The sequence below is a fragment of the Callorhinchus milii genome, unplaced genomic scaffold (genome assembly GCF_018977255.1).
Source record: "Callorhinchus milii isolate IMCB2004 unplaced genomic scaffold, IMCB_Cmil_1.0 Scaffold11, whole genome shotgun sequence".
In the NCBI taxonomy this organism is placed as follows: domain Eukaryota; kingdom Metazoa; phylum Chordata; class Chondrichthyes; order Chimaeriformes; family Callorhinchidae; genus Callorhinchus; species Callorhinchus milii.
In genome coordinates this window covers 2,743,877-2,765,800 of record NW_024704752.1, presented here as the reverse complement: position 1 = coordinate 2,765,800, position 21,924 = coordinate 2,743,877, and the positions used below count along the sequence as shown (strand labels likewise).

General features: G+C 43.7%; 2 protein-coding genes across 3 annotated transcripts in view; both read left to right on the top strand.

Annotated features, from left to right (window-relative positions):
- LOC103184418 (lisH domain-containing protein ARMC9) overlaps positions 1-1,581 on the top strand; it is a 34,780-nt gene extending 33,199 nt beyond the window's left edge. The window contains exon 26 of the mRNA XM_042338974.1: positions 1,142-1,581. Coding sequence (XP_042194908.1) covers positions 1,142-1,164 — 23 coding nt within the window. The 3' untranslated portion in view covers positions 1,165-1,581. The remainder of the gene's footprint in view (positions 1-1,141) is intronic.
- A 4,184-nt stretch (positions 1,582-5,765) lies between these two features.
- On the top strand, positions 5,766-13,973 carry b3gnt7 (UDP-GlcNAc:betaGal beta-1,3-N-acetylglucosaminyltransferase 7). 2 transcript variants are annotated; one of them, XM_007902385.2, is made up of 2 exons: positions 5,766-6,121; positions 12,616-13,973. In XM_007902385.2, the coding sequence occupies exon 2, from the start codon at positions 12,633-12,635 to the stop codon at positions 13,860-13,862; it is 1,230 nt and encodes a 409-aa protein (XP_007900576.1). In that variant the 5' UTR covers positions 5,766-6,121; positions 12,616-12,632; the 3' UTR covers positions 13,863-13,973. The 2 variants fall into 2 exon arrangements, with proteins under 2 accessions (XP_007900576.1, XP_007900575.1); XM_007902384.2 differs by having other exon boundaries at positions 5,766-6,125.
- Positions 13,974-21,924: the final 7,951 nt, after the last annotated feature.

The following is a 21,924-nucleotide window of genomic DNA, read 5'->3' as shown; positions in this document are numbered from 1 at the left end:
AGTTTACTGAGGTTTACGGAGGGTCAGACTCCACCACTGTCAAGCTCCGGGACGCTACCCCACGTGAAGGGTGCCATATAAATGCAAGTTGTTGTTTTGTGGTGTCTTATACACTTAGGTGTTCACCAAAGAATTTATAGCTGGGAGAAGTGAGCTATATTCCATTCATGACTAATGTTATTTCCTCCCCCCGCTTTCCCCCTGCAATTTCCTCCTCTCCTGCTCTGAAAGCACTAGATTGTGCTTGACTGGTCCGATAATCCACCTGACTTCCAGTATCTCGCCACAAAAATTCTGTTCTTCTTTGATGTTAATCCCCTGCTTGACTGGCTCTGGCCTCCTGTATGTCCGTCTCTCCATTCCACCATCGGTGGCAGCCCTTTCAGCCACTGCGCTCCGAAACTCTGGAACACTTTACCTCTGTCTCTCCACCTTGCCCCTTCCTTACCCATCTTCAGATTGCGCCTGAAAACCTTCCTATTCGACCGTCCCTAAGATCAGCCCCCACACCCTCCATCTCAGCTTTGTGCACGATATCAAATGCAAGGATTATTATTATTCTGTGAAGCGTCTTGAGACGTCTCAAAGTCGTAAAATTTGAAGACAATAGTCTTAATAATAAATAATAATCCTTGCATTTCACTTAGCGTCTTATCACATCGTCAAAGCGTCTCAAGGGGCTTCACAGAATGTACTGTAACATTTCGGTCCAAAAAATATAATCACTTTTACACTATATTCTGTGGAGTGCTTTGAGATGTCTCGAAAACCCAAAAAGCTGCTATATCAAATGCAAGGATTATTATGATGAGTATCTAAAGAGGAACAAATGCAGCATTTGTCTTTTTGGTTTCGATATTCGTATGTCTTTTTTCAGAAGAAAAAGCTTGTTCCAAAAAGTTTGCTGACATAAACCTACAGAGGGGGCTTGAAGCACAGGAAGCTATAGTTTCAATCAAATTTACAGGGCGAAAGATGTTAAAGCAAAGATAACATGTTAGTTAGTATACATTCCTCACTCTCTTCCTTCACCCAGTTTCCTCCTACACAAGCACTTTCTTTCTCTGACCAAAATCCATAGTGATCGAATGGACTTTGGACAATTCTGTGTCTAATTTCAACTTATTTGTACTCCTTGTAGGCAACCAGTCATATAGGAAGTGACAACAGACCTTTCCTCAGGAATCACCTGTTGCAACATTGAAACATTATTAGTGTCCTGTCATGCATATCTCAGAAGATTGGACATGAGACAATAAAAGGATTATCCATTCATACATAGCAAGTCCTTCTCGTTTTACAGGAACTATGACAGATTTTCCGCCCGCAATGTAAATAAGAATAATTTATACCTTTTGTTCTTTGTTGCACTGTGATGTTTTTAAACGTCAATATTCTGCTTTTTTTTGTAGGTGATATTTCTTCATAGCTGAGTTTTACTCCTCACTACTGTGTGTGAATGGTAGTAAAACGTGAAGCGGGTTTCATTTTGTTTTCTCTCTGGCGGCTGAGATCATGTATTTACTGTATGTTTGTGCAAATCATTGATGTTAACGCAAATAAAACCTGACCTGTGATTTATTTTCTTCGTAAAATATTCCTCAAAGTACACTGTTAGCCATTTGAATGGATCCGAGCTCCTGGGGCTCCACAGAGTGATTTCTTCTGACCCATCTGCAAAGTCCAGGATCGAGCAGTGAGGTGGATTTGTGGTAAACACGAGAAGAGGTTGCAGGGAGGGAGGGCTCCGGCCTACACTGTGCTATCGTTAAGCACCCTGGAGCGGAGGTGGCTTCACAGCTGGTACGTCTATTTGCCAAGGTTCCTTGCACAAGGACCCGGATTGAGCAGCTGGTGCTGAGTAAACCTGGTACCATTTGATTCAATAGCTTCACAAGATCACAGAGTGCATTGGATGTGTGTGTATATATATATATAAAAAATCCCATCCTTTCAGAATTTCCATCCTCCCGCATTCCCATTGCAGCTTTTTATGGAGTCTAAAAGCCCTTGTTCATGAACTGAATTCCTTGCGTTATTTGCAAATTTACAGGCGTTCTCTGTATCTACCGTATCAAATCCCTTTAGCATTTTACACACCACATGGAGCTCGTTGCCTAAAGTTGTGTTTGAAGCAGAAGTATAACTACATTTAAAAGGAAGTGAGATAGACATATGAGAGAGAGGAGTGGGTTGGGTTGGAATTAGAAGCGTATGGGAGGGATGGGTGGAGGTTTGCATGTACCATAAACTCTGGGTGACGAGTTGGGCCAAAAGACGTGTTTCCCTGCTGTTCGATTTATGTTGATGGGCGTTGGATCACTATTTGGTAAAGGAATCAACTGAGTGATGTAAACAGTGGAGTCGTGTTGGATTATTTTATAAACAATTATCTTGGAGAGCAGATGAAGCACAAAGGTCTCGTCTGGCCCTGTGCAATCCTATCACCTAAAATAATTTTTGGAATTGATATAGTGCCTTATCATGTTGTCGATACATCTTTTGTGTGAAGTGTAGTGACTGTGTATTTGTAGGCAGATGTGGCATCCCAATAAATTGGCACACACCAATGTGGCCATGAATTGAACAACTAAGAGGAGGGATTTCTCACTCCCGGTTTCCTGGCCAACAGTCCCCCAGGCAAGAGAATTACAAAAACCTCCCTCTTTTCGAACAGTGCGATGGAATTTTTAAAATCCACCAGCAAAGGCAAACAGGACTTTGATTTAATAAATGTCTCATCCGAAGGACGGCACCTCCAATTCAGAAAGAAGATTCATCTTTGGCCCAGCACTGGAACAATATAAGGAAACTGGTTGCTGGTGGCCATATTAATTCAAACATTGTCTGCAGCTTCCTGCTGCCCTATCCCAACACAGCTGTTGTCATTAAATTTCAGACCAGTGAAACAATTTGACACGCTAGCTATTGAGTGGTAACACTGATCTAAAGCGATAACATCTCGTGACCGGTAAATGAGAAAGTGGAATGCATTGTTGCAGAAGACCACAACTTGGTGGGTAGAGGACTTGGGAAGCAAAAGTTACGAAGGGAAACCGAGATAGGACAGAGAAATAAGATAAGAACAATTATAGAGCTTATAGCGCACAGCAGTATCCCGCAAACAGTCGTGGATTGAGTGACCAATTTTTTTAAAAGGGATCATTATCCATGGAATAGCACTCCGGAAACCCAGAACTGAAGGATATCAAAGGCTGTACCACAAAAGATCCCATCTGTTCCTTTGAACTGGGGAGAATGATTTTTTAAAAAATCTCTTGTTGGCTCTGAGAATATTGTAAAGGAAGTAAGCGAGAGGACCTGGGTTCAATTACCGGACCTTAGGCAAATTGGCTTACTCTACAAGCCTCTCTTTACCAAGCAGTAAGTAAGAATCCGGTTCTTAGTCAATTGGTGGATCGCTTTCTGGGGGTAATAATCCCTCCCAAAAAAATCTGGTTGCTCATTCCACGATGGCTTGTGGGACACTGCTATGTGCAACTGTCTGTGCATTTCACCCACAACATACACAATTCACGTTTACAAGCGCTGTGAAGCACTTTGAGACGTCTCAACGACATGATCATTCAACGACATGATCGTTATATCAAATGCAAGGATAATTATTACTTTTATTATTTCCGTTCTCAACGTAACACGGGTTAGTAACATTTGAGGACATGAATTGCTAATTGCAAACATTCAGTGGCTCCTCTGTTCAGCACGTGCAGCAGGCAGTACAAACAGGAACTTGGAGCAGTGAGATAAACAGCAGGATACAGACTGTTCTATAAAGGACAAGTGGAATGTTAAGGGAAAGGTCGATCAGAAACAAAGTGGATGGAAACAAATTTTCCCGACCCCCCCCTCACATGTGACAATTTTTTTGTTGTTGTTCTCAGCCGGGTGTCTGACACACGTGGAAACCCATCGCCATGCTTAAGAGTATCCAAACCAAACAGAGAATTCCATGTTTACGTGTACTACCACCAATGCAGTTTACTGCATTCGCTGCTCACGATGTGAGCAAATCCGCAAACCAACACAATCACCAATTGCATTCATTTATTCATTTATTTACTGATTTACTTTTTTACTTATTTATTGATGTCTTTCGTGTCGGGAGTACGTCTCGAGGACACTTCCAACTTGATCGGAGAGTAAGCCTGATGGATTTTGTGCTCTTCAACCTTCAAGTGATCTTGAGATGAGTTGCAGTTAAACAAGTTTAGCAACATCATTTCAACATGTAACCTTCCAGTCCAGTACTGCTTTTACTCAGTGCTCGGATCCAAATCCCTGACTGTCCAGCGCCTTGGGATGGTCCCAACATGAAATGCATTGTTTAAATGAAATTTTTTGTTGTTTTTGTTGCTATCTGACAGAGGATGGCATTGCTAAATACACAATATTAATCCTTGCTTTTGCTGTCCAAAACATCTCGGAGTACTTCCCATTTAATTAATTGCTGTCAAATGGAATGCCTGTATGTTATCTGAAGGCGGGCAAACCTAGCAGCTAATCTTTCCCTACGCCGAGTTCCTGCCAACAGCCACTACCAAATGTTTTGGCGGATTGCCAGCCAGGATGCCGGGAGAAACTCCTCGCTCTTTTCCAGTAGTGCAACGGGATCTTTAACATCCACCTGAACAGGAAACAACATGGGAAGAAAAAAATCGGGCATTCTTTTTGTCCAGTCTCCATCTAATTATTCAGAACACTTCAAGGGTTTGCTTTATTGGTTTTATTGCTTTGTAAAATGGTTAAGGAGAAAGGTTAAGGATTGCAACATAGCTATCAAAGCACTCTGGGGCTCTCAGTCTTCTAGCACTGCCATCTACGGAATGCAATTTGATATGGTTGAATAATGTAGTAGATTGTGAAGACTGACTGATATCCTGGAATATTTAATGAAGGGACCAGGAAACAATTTTCAATTGTTTTCTTGGATGCTTTTCTGTTTTGGAGAATCGATGTGCATTCAAAGATTGAACTGCTTTACTGGAAGTGTCAGACTTAAATGGCCTTTTCTCATTTTCAAACACAGGAAGTTTATTTCTCTCTCTCCCCCAGGGGAGGTCTTGGGAATTAGTCAATCTAAGGCAAAATTCCTTGGCCTTAAGAGTAAGTAGCCTTTTAAAATTCAGTCACACGCAGAATCTCACAGGTTCGAAATTTAAGGTGAGAGCGGCATGCATCGGTTCTTAGCAAAAACGCAACCTGAAAGCTAGAATATAGGTGCAAACTGATCAAGCTTAAGGAACATAAGGCTTTGTTTGGCACTGCTCTGGTGAGAATGGAGAGGATTCCACTTCATGGCTGTTTGCCGGACATCACCGTGACACAAGATTGGCCATTTTTTTTCACCTGCCAAATTGTGCACATTCACTACAGTCCACGGTAAATCCTGTGAAGAACTTTGAGAACGTCCTCCCGACGTGAAAGGCGCTGTATCAAAATGCCAAGGCTTATTGTTGTTATTATAAATAGTCTCTTTCCTAATTTGGAGACACTAATTCCAATTATCCTATCCTCCTGCCCCCCCACTCTCTCCCCTATTCCCCAATCATAAATCCTGCTGGGAGAAGGTAACATGGCAACACATCAGTGATGAACCTCTGGGATTTCTCTAGTCATAGTGACACTATCTGAGCCCCAAACATAACAAAGAACTTCTTCTCTTCGAAACTCCGCCTGGTTATCTGGTTTAGAAAATGTACTTCAATCGTAATGGATTACACAAAACAAATGCAACTTCTAGGAAATATAAGGGAGTGTGCGCAGAGGATGGGGTGGGGAGATAGTGTGAGTGGGTGTCTATCTGCAAGAGAACAATCAATATAGAGTATTCCCCTGAGGTGAAGGAGAGAGACACAAGGATTGCTCCTGGAGCCAGTAATTGGAGCTTCATTGACTTTGAGCCACACACACAGAGAGAGAGAGAGAGAGAGAGAGAACACACTATCACCACACACCACACACTGAGGACCTGCTTCTGCTCTGGACACTACAGCACTTTGCAAACTGCAATACTCCTGGTTCAGATCTTTTGCCTTCTCTTCACTCCGTGTGGTTTGCAAAAAAAGTTAAAAGGAAATCCTGGATTCCTCTTGTTTTATACGTAAGTAAGTGAATCACTTTTTCTCTTCCCCCTTAAGGACGTGGACAGAAATATCCACATCATCCGCACTGTATATGTATATAACGACAGAGAGATTATCTGTTTTGTGTGCAATGGATGTATCTGTGAGATCCAGAGTCACGATGCTGGTGATCTTTTTATTCCCCCAACAAAGTATTCTTTCTTTGAACGAAATGAAATCGAAGCTCCTCCAAATGTAACGTTACTCGTTCGTTTCAACCCAGAACTGTTGCCTGTGCAGAGGAGGTTTGCAGAGTTTTCTTTCTCTCAATCCGGTGAGATAAGGAAAGAAATCCAACCCCCCCCCCTCACCCCCAAAAAATGTGTAATAAAGCCACTTATTTAAGAGGTCTGAAAATAAAAAGACTTTCCATTTTAAGTCGACCCCAGTGTTTAGGCAGTGACTGATTCAACGTTCTCTCTGTAGCTCTGGGGCAAAGCAGAGAAGTTTTGCATCACTGGTCAGTAGAGAAGTTTCTGTCCCTAACTTTGTGTGCTTGTGTTGGCTTGAGGCGTTCAAAACTTGTCCCCTTGTGTGTCCCCTTGTGCAAGTTACCCCCCCCCACCCCCCCTCCAAAGGGTGGTGGTGGTGGTGGTGGTGGGAGGGGGGCATTTTAAGCACAATTTATATCCTAGAAAAATGCTGTTGCTCAAAATTTTCCAAACTCCACATTACAGGCAACAATGAAAGAACCCCCGCACATGTGAGATTTCAAATAATTTGGTATTTTGCCCCCAAAATACGCAGTCAATCCCCTTTACGGTATATTCCGTGAAGCGCTTTGAGATGTCTCAGTGAGATGGTGAGGCGCTGTATCAAATGCGAGGATTATTATTAATATATGATGTCTCAAAGGGCTTCACAGCATTTATTGTCTGCAAGATAAAGGCCTTTTTATCCCCAATAAAGTATTCTTTCTTTGCATGAAAATAAATCGAAACTACGGCAAATGCAACGTAGCTTCTTGTACGTTGAAGGTGTGTTGTGTGGGCGAAACCCAGGAACTGATTTGCGCAAAGCAATGCCCCATCGAGAGAATAACTAATATTAATCTGGGTAGATTGTCGGCCAGGACACCAGGAGAGAGAAACCCCCCCCCTTCTCTTTTTGAGGAGGGGGAAAACAATGCTCTGAGATGCTACCCCGCGTGAAGGGCACTAAATAAATGCAACTTGTTGTTGTTGTTCAGTAGCGCTGTGAGATCTTTAACCATCTGAATAGACATATAATGGTCCCACCTGAATGCAAATGGTTTTCCCACATCCTGTAAGTTTCTAATGTTCCTCCCTTGCTCTACCCCTGACTCCCTTTGCTCGGCGTCTATATTTGTGAAGCTCTCTGTTACGTTACTCTTACCTCTTTGCTACGGTGTGAATTACACATTCCTTTCAGCGCGCTCTAAGTCACAATCCTTCACTTCTCTTTCTGTCGGGGATACAAACCCGGTCAGAGAGATCTCAAGAACTATCCACAACACATTTATTTATCTTAAACCATTCTTATTGATTTGACAAGTAGAACCAGAGGGGAGACGAGGAATTGCTTACCCAGAGAATTGCTGCGGTGTCTGAAAGGCTGGTGGAAGCAGATTTGATGGTAGTTTTCAAAAGGGAATTGGATAGGTATTTGAAAATGAAGAATTTGCAGGGCTGTGGGGTAAGAGCGGGGGAGTGGGACTAGTTGGGTAGCACTTCAAAGAGATGGCACAGGTATGATGGGCTGAATGGCCTGCTTCTGCGCTGTAAGGTTCTATAATTACCCTAAGTAACCTACAAACAGAATTTCTGAAATTTGGAAAAATAAAAATACTTTAGCGCACAGACAATCTAATACTTTAATAACTGCCGAGCTTGTAAGAACTTTAACACAACATGAACCTCTTTTTAACAGAGCTTGCTTGGGAGGCACTAACTGTCAATCAGTTATCCCCAACTCAATATCTCCCCAGGTGCCCCAAACCTCTCCCACGTTCTCTATCCTTGATTCCTAACTTGTTCTTTTTTCCTCGGACTGCCCCCGTGTCATTCTGATTGGGACTTCTGTCCTTGTTTCATTTGTTTATCTCGCTATTTATCCCTTGTCAATGTTTCTTAATTGACAGGTTAGTCACAATTCCTGCAATTGTCAACGCAAATTCCTCAGTGAAAAACACCCATTCACAAATTCCTCAGTGAAAAACACCCTCCCAGCCATTATCTGCTTCATATCTGAGCAGCAACTCAGGCAGATTTAGCGCAGTGACTCCTAGTGGCTCCCCACTGGATGGAGGGCACAGAGCAGGAAGCAACCAGCAGAAAAGTTACCCTGAGAGGGATGTGTGGCTTTCCACACTTTACACACCGGTTTGCTCACATGGTCCAGCTTGCAGCAGCCTAGTTTTGCACAGCAATGTCCCACAAACAGCCATAGAGTGAGCGACCAATTTTATTTGGGGGATTGTTGGCCAGGACACTGGGAGAGAGAAACTCCCTTCTCATTTCGAATAGCTCCGCGGGATCTTTAATGTGCAGATGAGACCTTGGTTTTGACATCGCATCTGAAGGATGGCACCTCCGACAATGCAGCCCCCCCAGCGCTGCACTGGAGTGTCAGTTCAGACAATGTGATTCCAAATCCCGATGTGAGGCTTGAACCCACAATGTTCTGATTCAGAGGTGAGAGCGCTACCACAAAGCAAGGCTGGTAGTAGCGCTCTCACATCTATTTTGACATTGCCTCATACAATGTCAGAATGAAGGCAAAACAGCTCAAGACTGTTTACAGCAATTTCTATGCCTTGCAGTGGCTAATTTTAGACAAATACGCCAACCGAGTTTCAGTCTACACGTACTGATTGCCCCCAGACAGTGGTCATTGTTCGTTGCCTTTAAATAGACCTGTGTGTTGGAATTATGCTGGGTTCATTTATGCTGCGCAAGCAACATAAACTAACAGGGCGAAACCTTAGGCAAATTTCCTTACTCCACACACCTAATAGTTATCCTTCAAGAAAAAAAATAAAATAACAATTTGGTGACTCAATCCATGACTGTTTGTGGGACGCTGCTGTGTACAATTAGCTTCCACGTTTCGCCCACAAAATATGCAATCAATTCACTTTACAGTGTATTGAGTGAAGCGCTTTGAGAGCCTAGAAGACATGAAAATATTAAATGCAAAGATTATTATTATAACCATAATCACTGCTCACCTGAACAGGCAAACGGACCTTGGTTTAACATCTTTACCCCCTCCCTAATCCACCCACCCATCAGCACTGCATTGGAGTTTCAGACCAGACTACTGTGGACGAGTTTAAAATCCCACCGTGTTCTCTTGAATCCTCAACCTCGTGTTGCAAGCGAGTAGACCTGGGTTCAATTCCCTGGCCGTGCGAAACATTGTGCAAGTTTCTTTACTCTACACACCTCGGTTTACCTAGCAGTAAGTAGGAACCCGGTTGTTAGTTGATTGGCGGATCGCTTTCCCTTCAAATTTTGTTTAAAAATGTATTAAAAATTTGATCACTTAATCCACGATTGTTTGCGGGACACTGCTGTGTGCGAATGGATGCTGCGTTTCGCCCACAAAATATACCAGTCAAATCACTTTACAATATATTCTGTGAAGCGCTTTGAGACTTCACGAAGATGCGATAAGACGCTATATCAACAACAACTTCCACTTGCAGAGTTGGGCAATGTTGTGGAGGTGGGGAAAGGCAGAGCGGGTCATGGCATGGATATGGAGGAGAAACAACATTTGAGGGTTGAATAAGGCTACCAGGATCCTGACTGGCTTCGTGAATGGATTGTGCAACCATGGTGCTAATGCTGCCAGTGTCTGAGGTGCAGAGATGCTGGCGTGAACCAATCAGGAGGGCCTCGGTCTGGCTGACATACAGCTGTAGAAAGTTGTCTCTCATCCAAGACTTGATGTCAGACAGAGAATCTGTCACAAAATCAGTTGTCCTGGAATCGAAGATGGAGCCTGAGAGATAAAGTTGGGTGTCATCCGCGTACATGTGGAAGTTGACCCCATGTCTGCGAATGATGTCACCAAGAGGGAGCATGTAGAGGGTGAAGAAAAGGGAGGACCGAGGACAGCGCCCTGAGGATAAACAACTTTAACTTTTTAAGATGCACTGTTGCGGAAGTTCAAACTAACCCAACAGGATTCCATTATATTTAGATTCCAGTGACGTGAGTGCCTCGGAACACTGCAGCTTTCTCAAGGGTAAATTAACATCATAATCCCTGCATTTGATATAGCGCTTTCCACGTCTTCTAGATGTCTCAAAGCACTTCACAGAATATACTGTGAAGTGAATTGACTGTATATTGTGTGGACATTAAAAAGCTTTCAATGTCTGGTAGCCAGAGGACACAGATTTAACATAAGAACACAAAAAATGCTTGACGAAAAAAGACCAAGGTCCATCTAGTTTGCCTTCCATGGTTGTATGCACATATGTCCCGAACTATATGGGTAGTTGTCAAAAGAACCAGAGGAGAGATGAGGAGAACTTTTTTCACACAAAGAATTGTTCAGATCTAGAATGCATTGCCTGAAAGGGTGCTGAAAGCAGATTCAATAACAACTTTCAGGAGAGAAGTGGATAGATGTTTGGGGCTATGGGGAGAGCGGGGGGCTGGGATTAATTTGGACAGCTCTATCAAAGAGCCGGCATGGGCATGATGGGCTGAATGGCCTCCTTCTGTGGCTGTATAATTCTGTGATTCTATGTAGTCACATAGATAACCAGGGGCATATTATTCTTTGGGGATGGCAAATCGTTTATTTGATCTAATCTAAAAGATTCTATGCTCTAAATATATAGATTTTTACATGCATTTTGTGTACTGTGCAACAACAACTTACACTTATATAACACAGGATAGGGTTTCGGGGCGCATAATAGTGGCGGAGCCTGACTCCGAGCTGGTGGTGGGGCGTGTGTTGGGGTGGGGGAGGTGGCCATAAGCACAGTTGAAAAGGAAGGTTTGTAGGTAGGACTTGAAAAAGGAGAGGGGATTGAGGGAAAGTGCTCCAGAGTGCGAGGGACGAGCAAGAGACTGGTGCCAGTAGAGCAGAGGCGCCAGGTGGTGGATTGGGGAGTGAGGAGATTGGAGAGGTCGGGAGGTGCCAGGGAGTGAATGGATTTGAACACGAGAGTGAGGATCTTGAAGTCAATCTGTTCGGTGATGAGGAGCCAGTGGAGCCTGGGCCAGAACTGGTGAGATGTGGGTATGGAGTTTGGTCCGGGTCAGTATGTGGGCGGCAGAGTTCTGAACGAGTTGGATTTTTTGATTGGTGGAGCTGGGAAGACTGGTGAGGAGAGTTTTTGAGTAATCCAAGCGGGAGGTGACAAACACATGCACGAGGGTTTCGGCTGCATTTGGGGTAAGGTACGGTCGGAGGCGGGCAATGTGTCGGAGGTGGAAGAAGGTGGCCCTGGTCAGGGACTGGATGTGGAGGAGGAAGAACAACTGGGGGTTGAATCGGATGTCTAGGTTGCGCACTGGTTCGGTGAGTCTGAGGGAGAACCCAGAGGTTGAGGAGTTCAGATCCGCAGGAGTGAAAACATGGACGGGAGCCAAGGAGTATGGCTTCCGTCTTGTCCTCATTGAGCTGCAGGAAGTTTGCACTCATCCAGGCCCTGATGTCTGCCAGACAAGCTGATAGAACATCGGCGGACGTGGAGTCAATGCTGGAGGAGGCAAAGTAGATTTGTGTGTCACCCGCATACATGTGGAAGTTTATCCTGTGTCTGCAGATGACATCGCCAAGCAGGAGCATGTAGATAAGGAAAAAGAAAGAGCCAAGGATGGAGCACTGGGGTACCCTGCAGGTGATCGGGCATGGGGCGGGAGGAGAAGCCAGTTGCTGAGATGAAGTGGAGGCGGTTGGTTAAGTAGGACTCGAATCATGCGAGTGCGGTCCCACTGAGGTAGATGAGGGAGGAGAGGCGGTGGAGGAGGATGCGTGGTCGACTGTGTCGAAGACGGCAGAGAGATCTATGAGGAAGGAGGCTGAGGGTTGCAAATATTATTGTTGTAACTTTTGTTATTCAGGGGCAAGAGAGAGAGACAGAGAGAGAGAGAGAGAGAGAGAGAATGTAGCTCAAAGGCAAGCGAGAGACCTGGGTTTGATTCCTGGCAGGACAAAACCTTGGGCAAGTTTCCTTACTCCACACGGCTGATAATAATCCCTCAAGAAAAATACCCAATAATAAATTGGTCATTTCTGTTTGTGCACGACTGTTTGTGGGACGCTGCTGTGCACAATTGGCTGCCGCGTTTCACCCGTAAGATATACAGTCAATTCACTTTACGGTGTATTCTGTGAAGCGCTTTGAGACGTCTCGAAATGCACTATATCAAATGCAAGGATTATTATTAGTATTATTATTATTAGAATGCTAGCATCTGAGCCAGGGCTGATCCGGAAGGGTCCATTCGGGCTAAATTCTTCCCATTTTTCCTGCTTGTAGGAACCGTTCAGGAGAAGATGAACATCTGGAGGAGTAGACGACTGCTCAAATTGTACTGTGCCATCTGCTGTGCGATTGTGCTGAGCCTGACAGTGTTCCATAGAAGTTACAATGTCAGCCCGGAGCCCACCGGTGCGCCAGTGCGGTTGGACAGAGCGCCGCGAGTGCAGAATCGAGGGATCTCCCAGTTCAGAGACTATGCTTTGAAGCAGGTGGTTGGCAGGAGGTCTAAAAGCCTTGGGGTAATGGTGTCAGGGAGGGATAGAGGAGGGAAAGGAGTGGCTAAACAATGGGATGTGCTGACAAACAACTGCCACCCCAACCACAACATCACTCGGGCCAACTGGTTCAATGACTTGGACGCCAAGTTCAAAGAGTACGTGTTGTACCGGCACTGCCGATATTTCCCGATGATCCTCAACCACCCGAAGAAATGCGTTGGAGATGTCTATCTCCTGATCGTGGTCAAGTCCATCATCACCCAATACCACAGGCGGGAGGTCATCAGGCAAACCTGGGGCAAGGAGATGGAGATAGACGGTAAGCGGATCAAGACCCTGTTCCTTCTCGGGACCTCGTCCAACGTCAATGAGCGATCACACTACCAGAAGCTTCTGGAATACGAGGACCGTCTGTACGGGGACATACTGCAGTGGGACTTCACTGACTCCTTCTTCAACCTGACCTTGAAGGAGGTCAACTTCCTCAAGTGGTTCTCCACCTACTGCCACAGGGTCCAGCACATCTTCAAGGGCGACGATGATGTGTTCGTCAGCACGGAGAACATTCTAGAATACCTTAAGGGGCCTGGCATTCCTAACCTCTTTGTGGGGGACACGCTGCACAAAGCCAGGCCGATCAGGAAGAAAGACAACAAGTACTACGTGCCCCTCGCCTTGTACAACAAGACCTTTTACCCGTCGTATGTGGGCGGGGCAGGCTTCGTGACCAACCAAGCCCTGGCCAGGAAACTGTACCAAGCGTCTGAGACTCTGGAACTGTACCCCATTGACGATGTGTTTCTGGGCATGTGCCTGGAGGTGCTGGGGGTGTCGCCCATTAGTCACAGCGGCTTCAAGACCTTCGGCATCGTGAGGAACAAGAACAGCAAGATGAACTCAGACCCTTGCCTCTACAAACACATGCTGGTTGTGCACAAACTGCTGACGGCTGAACTCTTAGAAATGTGGGCGGCCATTCACAGCAACCTCACCTGTTCCCTTAAATTGCCCCGCACTTTCATATAATAATAATACGTGCATTTGATATAACAACAGCAGCAGCTTGCATTTAGATCTTGCCCCCTCACATAAGGCAGCGTCCTGGAGCGCTTGACAGTGGCAGAGCACGAAGTCGAGTCGGGGGGATGGGGAGATGACCGTAGGCACAGTCGAATAATGAGTGCGACCTGAAGATGGAGAAGGAAGGGGCAAGGTGGAGGGTTAGAGGAAGAGCGTTCCCGGAGTTTCGGGGCGCAAGGAGCTGATAGCGCGATCCCCAATGGTGGAATGGAAGGCACGAGGGTCATGTCGGAGGCCCGGAGCCAGTTAAAGCGCTTCACAGAATATCCCATAAAGTGGAGTGACTATTTTGTGGGCAAAAAGATGGCAGCCAACTGCACACAGCAGTGATCCACAAACATTTGTGTGGCCTGATTGACCAAATTATATTACTTAATTTAATTTGCGTTTGGGAGTTGATATTCTGGAACACTGCCCTGTTTGAGGGACGCTTTATAAATGCAAGTTGCTGTTATTGTTAACATGATTTTGAGTTGGGTGCAATGCAAAACGCAACAACCCATGCTTGTTCTCATTTGGTAGAAGGGTGTGGGAATATATTAACACTGTATTTAATTTATACTGTTGTCAATCGCGAAATAAACTAGCGCTGTGTGATATGTTGATTATCACCTGCAAGAATTACTGGTGATAATTTTCATATCACTGATAAATGATAAATTATGACAACCAAAGATTGTTTCCCCTTCACTCCCTCCCTCTCTCCCTCCCCTTCCTCCCTACACCCTCTCCCTCCCTCCCATACCCATCCTCCCTCTCCTCCATGGTTGTGTCTAAACCCGCTGCCATTGAGCCATGCAGTCCCCGGTGCCCAGAGGCTAATTGACTGATCTCAACTGAAGTTAAGGAAGATAGAGTTAGCCTCCCCTCCAGGCCTTCCTATATCCCACCCCTCGCTCACAACACGGGCAAGGTCACCAGAGTACTTGTGGAATCTTAGCTCCCTGTCACATCACATTGCGCTCACTGGAGAGGAGGGGAGGAAATGACAGGGAAGTCTTACTTTTACAGAAAGCTCTTGCGAAATCTGCCACTCCTCAAATTGGTTTTGCTGGCATTGTCTCAATGGCACATCCTGCCAGTCTTACCGTGAAGTGCCTATTCTATTCAAAAAGTGCCCTAGAACTTCCCTACCTCCCTACCGACCTGCTCTCACACACCACTCCTCCACTCCGCTCAGCTGGCTCTGGACTGCTACACATCTCATAACATAAATAATAATCCTTGCATTTGATAGAGTGCTTTTCACGTCTTCTAGACGTCTCAAAGCGCTTCACGGAATATACTTTAAAGTGAATTGACTGTATATTTGTGGGCGAAACTTGGCAGTCGATTGCGCACAGCAGTGTCCCACGAACAACCAAGTTATTATTGTTTTTTTTCTTGAGGCATTATTATTAGGCATGTGGAGTAAGGAAACTTGCCCAAGGTTTCATCACTTGCCCACCATCGGTGGACGTGCCTTCAGCCACTTCGCCCTGAAACTATGGAACTCTCTCCTCAATCCCTCCGCCTCATCCCTTCTTTGCCCGTATTCAGATGACACCTGGAGATCCTCTTTTAACGGATAGCTCCACCCGCTTTGGCTTCAAACTATGTCACTGTTAAGCACTCTTAAGATGCAACCCCATGTGAAGGGACCTATATAAATGCAACATGTTATTGTTGTTATTAAACATAGTGTAAACAGCAAAGGGCCACCAACTGAGCCAAACTGAACACATTGGAAGCCAATTCTATGTCACTCATTTGAGGCCTAAAATTTTTAATAGAAGCAAAAGTGCTTTAAGATGTCTTGAAGACTTGATAAGGTACTATGTCAAATGCAGGGATTATTATTAGAAGTATCTCCTGACTTCAGTTCTAGCTGCTTTACTTCTAATGTTAAGGCAATGTCTGCATTTCCCTCACCCCCCCAGTTGGAAGTTCATAACGTTAGCCTTTAGACTGTTGCCTTAATGCCTCAAAATTAAAGATTGTGCAGAACTGTGGAAAACTCTGCCTTAGTCCATCTTCTAAATCAAGACCAAATGTCAGAATTTTTCTAAAACAAATTCTGCCTGATCTTAAAATTTAAAGACAATGTCTTAATAATAAATAATAATCCTTGCATTTGATATAATGCCTTATCACATCGTCGAGACGTCTCAAGGCACTTCACATAATGTACTGTAACGTTTCGTCCCACAAAATATACAGTCAATTTACTTTTACAGTATAATCTGTGGAGCACTTTGAGAAGTCTTGAAGACATGAAAAGGCGCTATATCAAATGCAAGGATTATTATTATTAAAGTGGAACGACTGTGTATTTTGTGAGTGAAACATTTGACACTGAACCTTCAAGATACCTGCTCCAAAAATATTCCATGTGTGAATTCATGAATGATGAGCTAACCTTGTTTAAAATCTCTTAAGATGCACATTTATATATTGTATATATAGTATATGACATTTTTGGTGAATGTAATTACGCTGGCAGTAGAGTTCACCCTTGCGGCACGAAACGTTTGAAAATAATATTTCTCTTTTGGGGTTTGAAGTTTTAAAAGTTGCCCTGTGGCATGTGAACGTTAGCAATTATGTTTTTTTGTAAATTAAAAACAATTGAAATTTATTGTCATGAATTGAACGCTTTTACTTGTTTCTCACGTTTGTTATTTACTTCTGGAAGAGCTTCAGGGATCTCCTCTGAAAAGAATGAAAGAGATCAGTGTCCAATTGGATAAAACTTGCAATGGCATCCAAGGGAAGCAACTGAACACACATACACTAGTTTGTGGCTTCCTGCCAATTTGGTAAATGGGACATCGTCCCTCGAGATGTGGATGCAGTTAATAGTGACTAATAATAATATAATCCTTGCATTTGATCAATCACTCACTCCATGGCTGTTTGTGGGATACTGCTGTGCGCAAAATGGATGCTGCTTTTCGCCCACATAATACACAAAATGACCTGTGAAGGGCTTTGAGTTAATAATAATAATCATAATAATAATAAACCTTGCATTTTGATTAGTGCCTTATCACATCTTCTAGACGTCTCAAACTGCTTCACAGAATATACTGTAAAGTGAAATTACTGTATATTTCGTGGGCGAAACGTGGCAATCAATTGCGCACAGCAGCGTCCCACAAACAGTTGTGGATTCAGTGACTGGTTTATCATATTTTTTGAAGGAATTATTATACAAAAAAGCAATCCACCAATCAACCAATAGCTGGGATGTCTCAACGACGTGATAAGCTGATATAAAATGCAAGAATTATTATTTTGTTTGATTACAGTTTGTTTGATACAACACCTACAAAATCTAGACGTTTCAAAGTGCCTTATAGGTCATTGCACTCAAGTATAGTGATTGGTTGTAATTTGTCAATTTGCTCAGCTGTCCTATTAACAGAGCGGCTGTGTTGTGCCTTGGAACAGAAAACAGAAATAAATCAATACAAAGAATTCAAGCCTGACCACAAGGGCTCATTGTTTGGGGCCAGTTGGTGTTTGCGTTCCGTTTGCAGTCTTTAATTGAAACCTTATGCATACATCACCTCCTGCATTCGGAAGAGACCAGCTCTGTATTTATCCAGGCAGTTTACTGCAGGGAAAGTATATTTTGTGCAGATACACATTATTGACAAAGGGCTTAATGAAACAACACTGCCACATCACAGACCTGAATGCAACCATTCCAGCTAACTCCCCCATGTTCCAAAAATTACCCAAATAACGAATATATATCATTACATGATTTACAGGAGAATAAACATTTTCTTCAAACTTTTGTTCAAGCGCTACCTCGTGTGAAAGGCACTATTTAAATGCAAGTTGTTGTTTGATTGATGTAGAGGGTTTTTGGATGGATAAAAGCACCAATTCATGCCCGCTGTAGTTTTTTTATCCACTGGCATCCAAAATCTATCAGCGAGAGGTTGGATATCACCTTCCTCATGTTAGCTGATATTGTCCCACAATGAGTGAATCTATTGTGCGACAATGACTTTTGATTTCTTTTGCTTGTTGGATGGAGGAGGGAGTGGGGGGATGGAGGAGCGGTAACCCAGTGAGACACTGTACGTTTGTACCCACTCTGAGAGTAAGAGGTATCCTTCACAATGGGGGGGGGGGGGGGAGATGCTAACGTTTAAGGAGAGGAGAGAAGGGAAAGACACATTTTATTACAATAAAATAATTCTTGCATTTGATACGGTGCAAATGTCTCTCCCATGTGCTTCACAGAGTTTTTCTGTAGAGTGTAGTGACTGTGTTTGTTGGTGAAGAATGCAGCAGCCAATTTGTACACAAAAACATGTGCTAAACACCCATGAAGCAACTGATTTTTTTAAATCAGTTTTGTCAGGCAGAACATCGCATTTTCAATAACGCAGTCAGTATCTTTAACATCTACCTGAACAGGGACAGAGGCAAACTGGGACCTCGGTTTAACGTCTCATTCAACCGACAGCACCTCAGATAATTTCTCCCCATTTGCATCATCAAAACCACTCATTTTAATGCTTCTTTTCCCAACATTTTCAGTTCTGGGTGAAAACAGCACCTTCTAGTCTCTTATCTTAATTCACAAGCAAGCAGCACTGGAATGGGAGATAACACAATGATGTTACCAGTTCCCCTCCCATTTTTGAAATGCAATGAACTCAGCTTTTGTTTGTTATGTGTCAGGGAAATGAGCCTTTGATCAGACCCAGTGAATAGAGTCAACATTACAATGCAAGGTCTGCTCTCTCGCAATGGACATTCTCTCTGACTCTCCCAGAGAATGGGGATGAGAGGTTCAAAGTGGACTCTCGTAGCGTAGTGGTTAGTGAGCTTGCCTCGCAAGCGAGCGGACCCGGGTTTGATTCCCGGGCAGGGCGAAACCTTCGTCGAGTTTTCTTACTCCACACCCCTTCTATTTCCCAAGCAGTGAAAAGGTACCTATTTGTTAGTCGATTGGCGGATCACTTTCTAAGAGTAATAATCCGCGCCCACCCCCAAAACAAAATATGGTCACTCAATCCACGGCTATTTGTGGATACTGCTGTACGCAATTGGCAATTAGTGTTGCTATTCAGGCTTAAATAGAAAAGATGGTCTAATTTGCGAGTTGAGTAAAACAATTCATGTGGAGGTAGGGTCAGAGCGCTTTCCTGGGGTAATAATCCCTCCAAAGAAATAAAATTGGTCATTTAATCCCACGTGGGATACTGCTGTGCGCAATTGCTGTGCAAACACCTGTGTGTTAGAGTAAACTATAGGTGTACTCAATTACTTTAATTAACCAACAACACAAAGGAATGTGGACATTATCTGTGGACATTGGAATGTTCTATGTACATTGGTTGATGAATGAGACAGAGAGAGAGACAGACTGGGAGACAGACTGAGAGATGTTTGTTTGGTCAGTGTATCAAGGGATATGGGGCAAAGGCAGGTAAATGACTGTATATAACAAAACACAGTCACCACACTTCACAGTATATCCTGTGAAGCGCTTTGGGACGTTTTGAGACATGATAAGGTGCTATAACAAATGCGAGGATTATTATTAATTAAAAACACAGGCAGGTGTTAGGAAATCCCATTGTGCAAAAACTGCACAAGGGTTGTTAACTTCTAAGCAAAGAAAATAAATAAAATACCTTCTTCCAAGGCAAGCTGGCTTCCAGTCTATGATTGTAATAATAATAATATTCCTTGCATTCGAAATAGCGCCTTATTAAGTCTTCGAGACGTCTCAAAGTGCTTCACAGAACATACAGTGTATATTTTTGGACGAAAAACAGCAGCCAATTGCGCACGGCAGTGTTCCACAAACAGTGTGGATTGAGTGTCCAAATTATTATTATTTTTTAAGGGATTATTACCCCTGGAAAAGCGATCCACCGATTAACTAATAACTGAGTTTCTAATTACTGCTAGGTAAACAGAGACGTGTGGAAACTTAAGGAAATTTGCGTAACACTTCACCCTGCTTGGGAATCAAACCAAAGTCCTCTCACTTACGAGGTGAGTGCTCCAACCTCTATGGTAAAGGACTCCAGGAGTTTGTGAGCAATCATTTGGATATGCAACCTGCCAGTCTGCGCAGCAGTTTCATGCAGCGTTTAGACCAGAATAGACGTCAGCTTTCATCCTGTCTTTATCACAAATATCATTAGCTGTCAGGGAAACAATGCCAGGCACTGTGACAGGTGCCTGCTTATACATATCAGTTTCACATATTTAGGCACGAAATAGGGGTAATATTGTGCAACATAATTTCCTGAATCCTGCCATTATATTTTGTTTTCCTTGACAAAAGATGGACACAACGATAACGGCTAAATGGATGCATTGTCGGTGTATTGATTGCATCCCATAATATTTAAAAGATTGACTTTAGGGGTTGCATAAAGTTCAAGGGAACTGTGCAATTTTCTACCAGATTCTACCAGACTGCCCCATCTTGCAAATAACCTTGACAAAGGAAAGTCAACAAAATTGCAAATGACCCTCGACTGCGGTTATGGCAATTGTTTCTGCACAAACAAAATGCATAAAGTTGTCACATCTTTGAGACACCTCAAAGTGCTTCACAAAATATACTGTCAAGTGAATTGACCGCGTATTTTGTGGGCGAAACGCAGCAGTCAATTGCACACAGAGTGCTCCACAAACAGTCGTGGATTGAGTGACCATGCTTTTTGGGGGTTGAAGGTTTATTACCTCCCCCAGAAATTGACTGACAACCAGGTCCCTTCCTACTGGATAAACAAGGCAACTGAACATGAAACCCTTTGTTGCACATACCTCTTTTTCAACATTTCTTTCAATGTTTAACACAATATTAATCAATGCTCAAGTGTGTTTGCTGGGTAAAAATCCAATTATCAATCTAGTGAAGGTTGTGTTCAAGTAGTGGGGACAAATGGAAATCCTTGATGAGGTATTGCAATCAGCATTTGCAATCCACACGACAGGCTCAATCCTCCGCACTCATTAAATGTCCAAGATCCCGCAGCACTATTCGGAAGGTGAAAGGAGTTTGTCTCTCCCACTATCCTGGGAACCAGACCACTGATCTTGTCACAGAGGATTGACTCAAAAGTGACATTCCATTAGAGAGCCAGTTCTGCAGCTTACCTACCTTCCCTGGGGAGGAATTCTGTCACTCAGCTCTCAAGCATGGTGATGGGTTATCGCAGGGTCAAGAGAACCAGCCGACCCCCCAAAAACTACCTTCCCAATGAAAACAATCACCGGTTTAGCTATTTGACATTCTGACTTCACCAGCTGAACAGCAGGTAAATTAGGAACTTCCAACAACAACAACAACTTGGATTTATATAGCGCCCTCCACGCCAGACGGCATCTCAGAGCGCTTCTCGGTCAGCAATATAGCTCAGCAAGTGAAGCGTTGTCACAGAAATGTGTGAAGGGGTTGATAACAGAAATGTTGAAAAGAATGATACACTTCAATATCAGACATATGAAAAATGATACAAATGACAGGTGATTGACAGTACAATTTTCCTAATTTATGTTTGTCAATTGGCAGATCTGGGGGTAATGGTTTGTGCATCAGACTGGCGCAGTGGTAGCCCTCTCGACTCTGAGTCAGAAGGCTGTGGGTTCAAGATCCACAACAGGACTTGGAATCACATAGTCTAAGCTGACACTCCAATAAATTCCTGGGGGAGTGTTGCTTTGTCCTTTGGATGAGATGTTAAACTAAGGTCCCGTTTGCCTGTTCAGGTGGATGTTAAAGATCCCGTGGCCCTATTCGAAAAGAGAAGGGAGTTTCTCTCTCCCAGTTCCTGGCCAACTATCTCTCATTGTGGCTCAGTGGTTAGAGCACTCACCTTGCAAACGAGAGACCTGGGTTTGATTCTCAGCAGGGCAAAACCTTGGGCAAGTTTCCTTACTCCACAAGCCTGATAGTAATCCCTCAAGAAAAAAAGACAATAATAAATTGGTTGCTTCAATCCACGACTGTGGGACACTGCTGTGCGCAACTGCCTGCTGT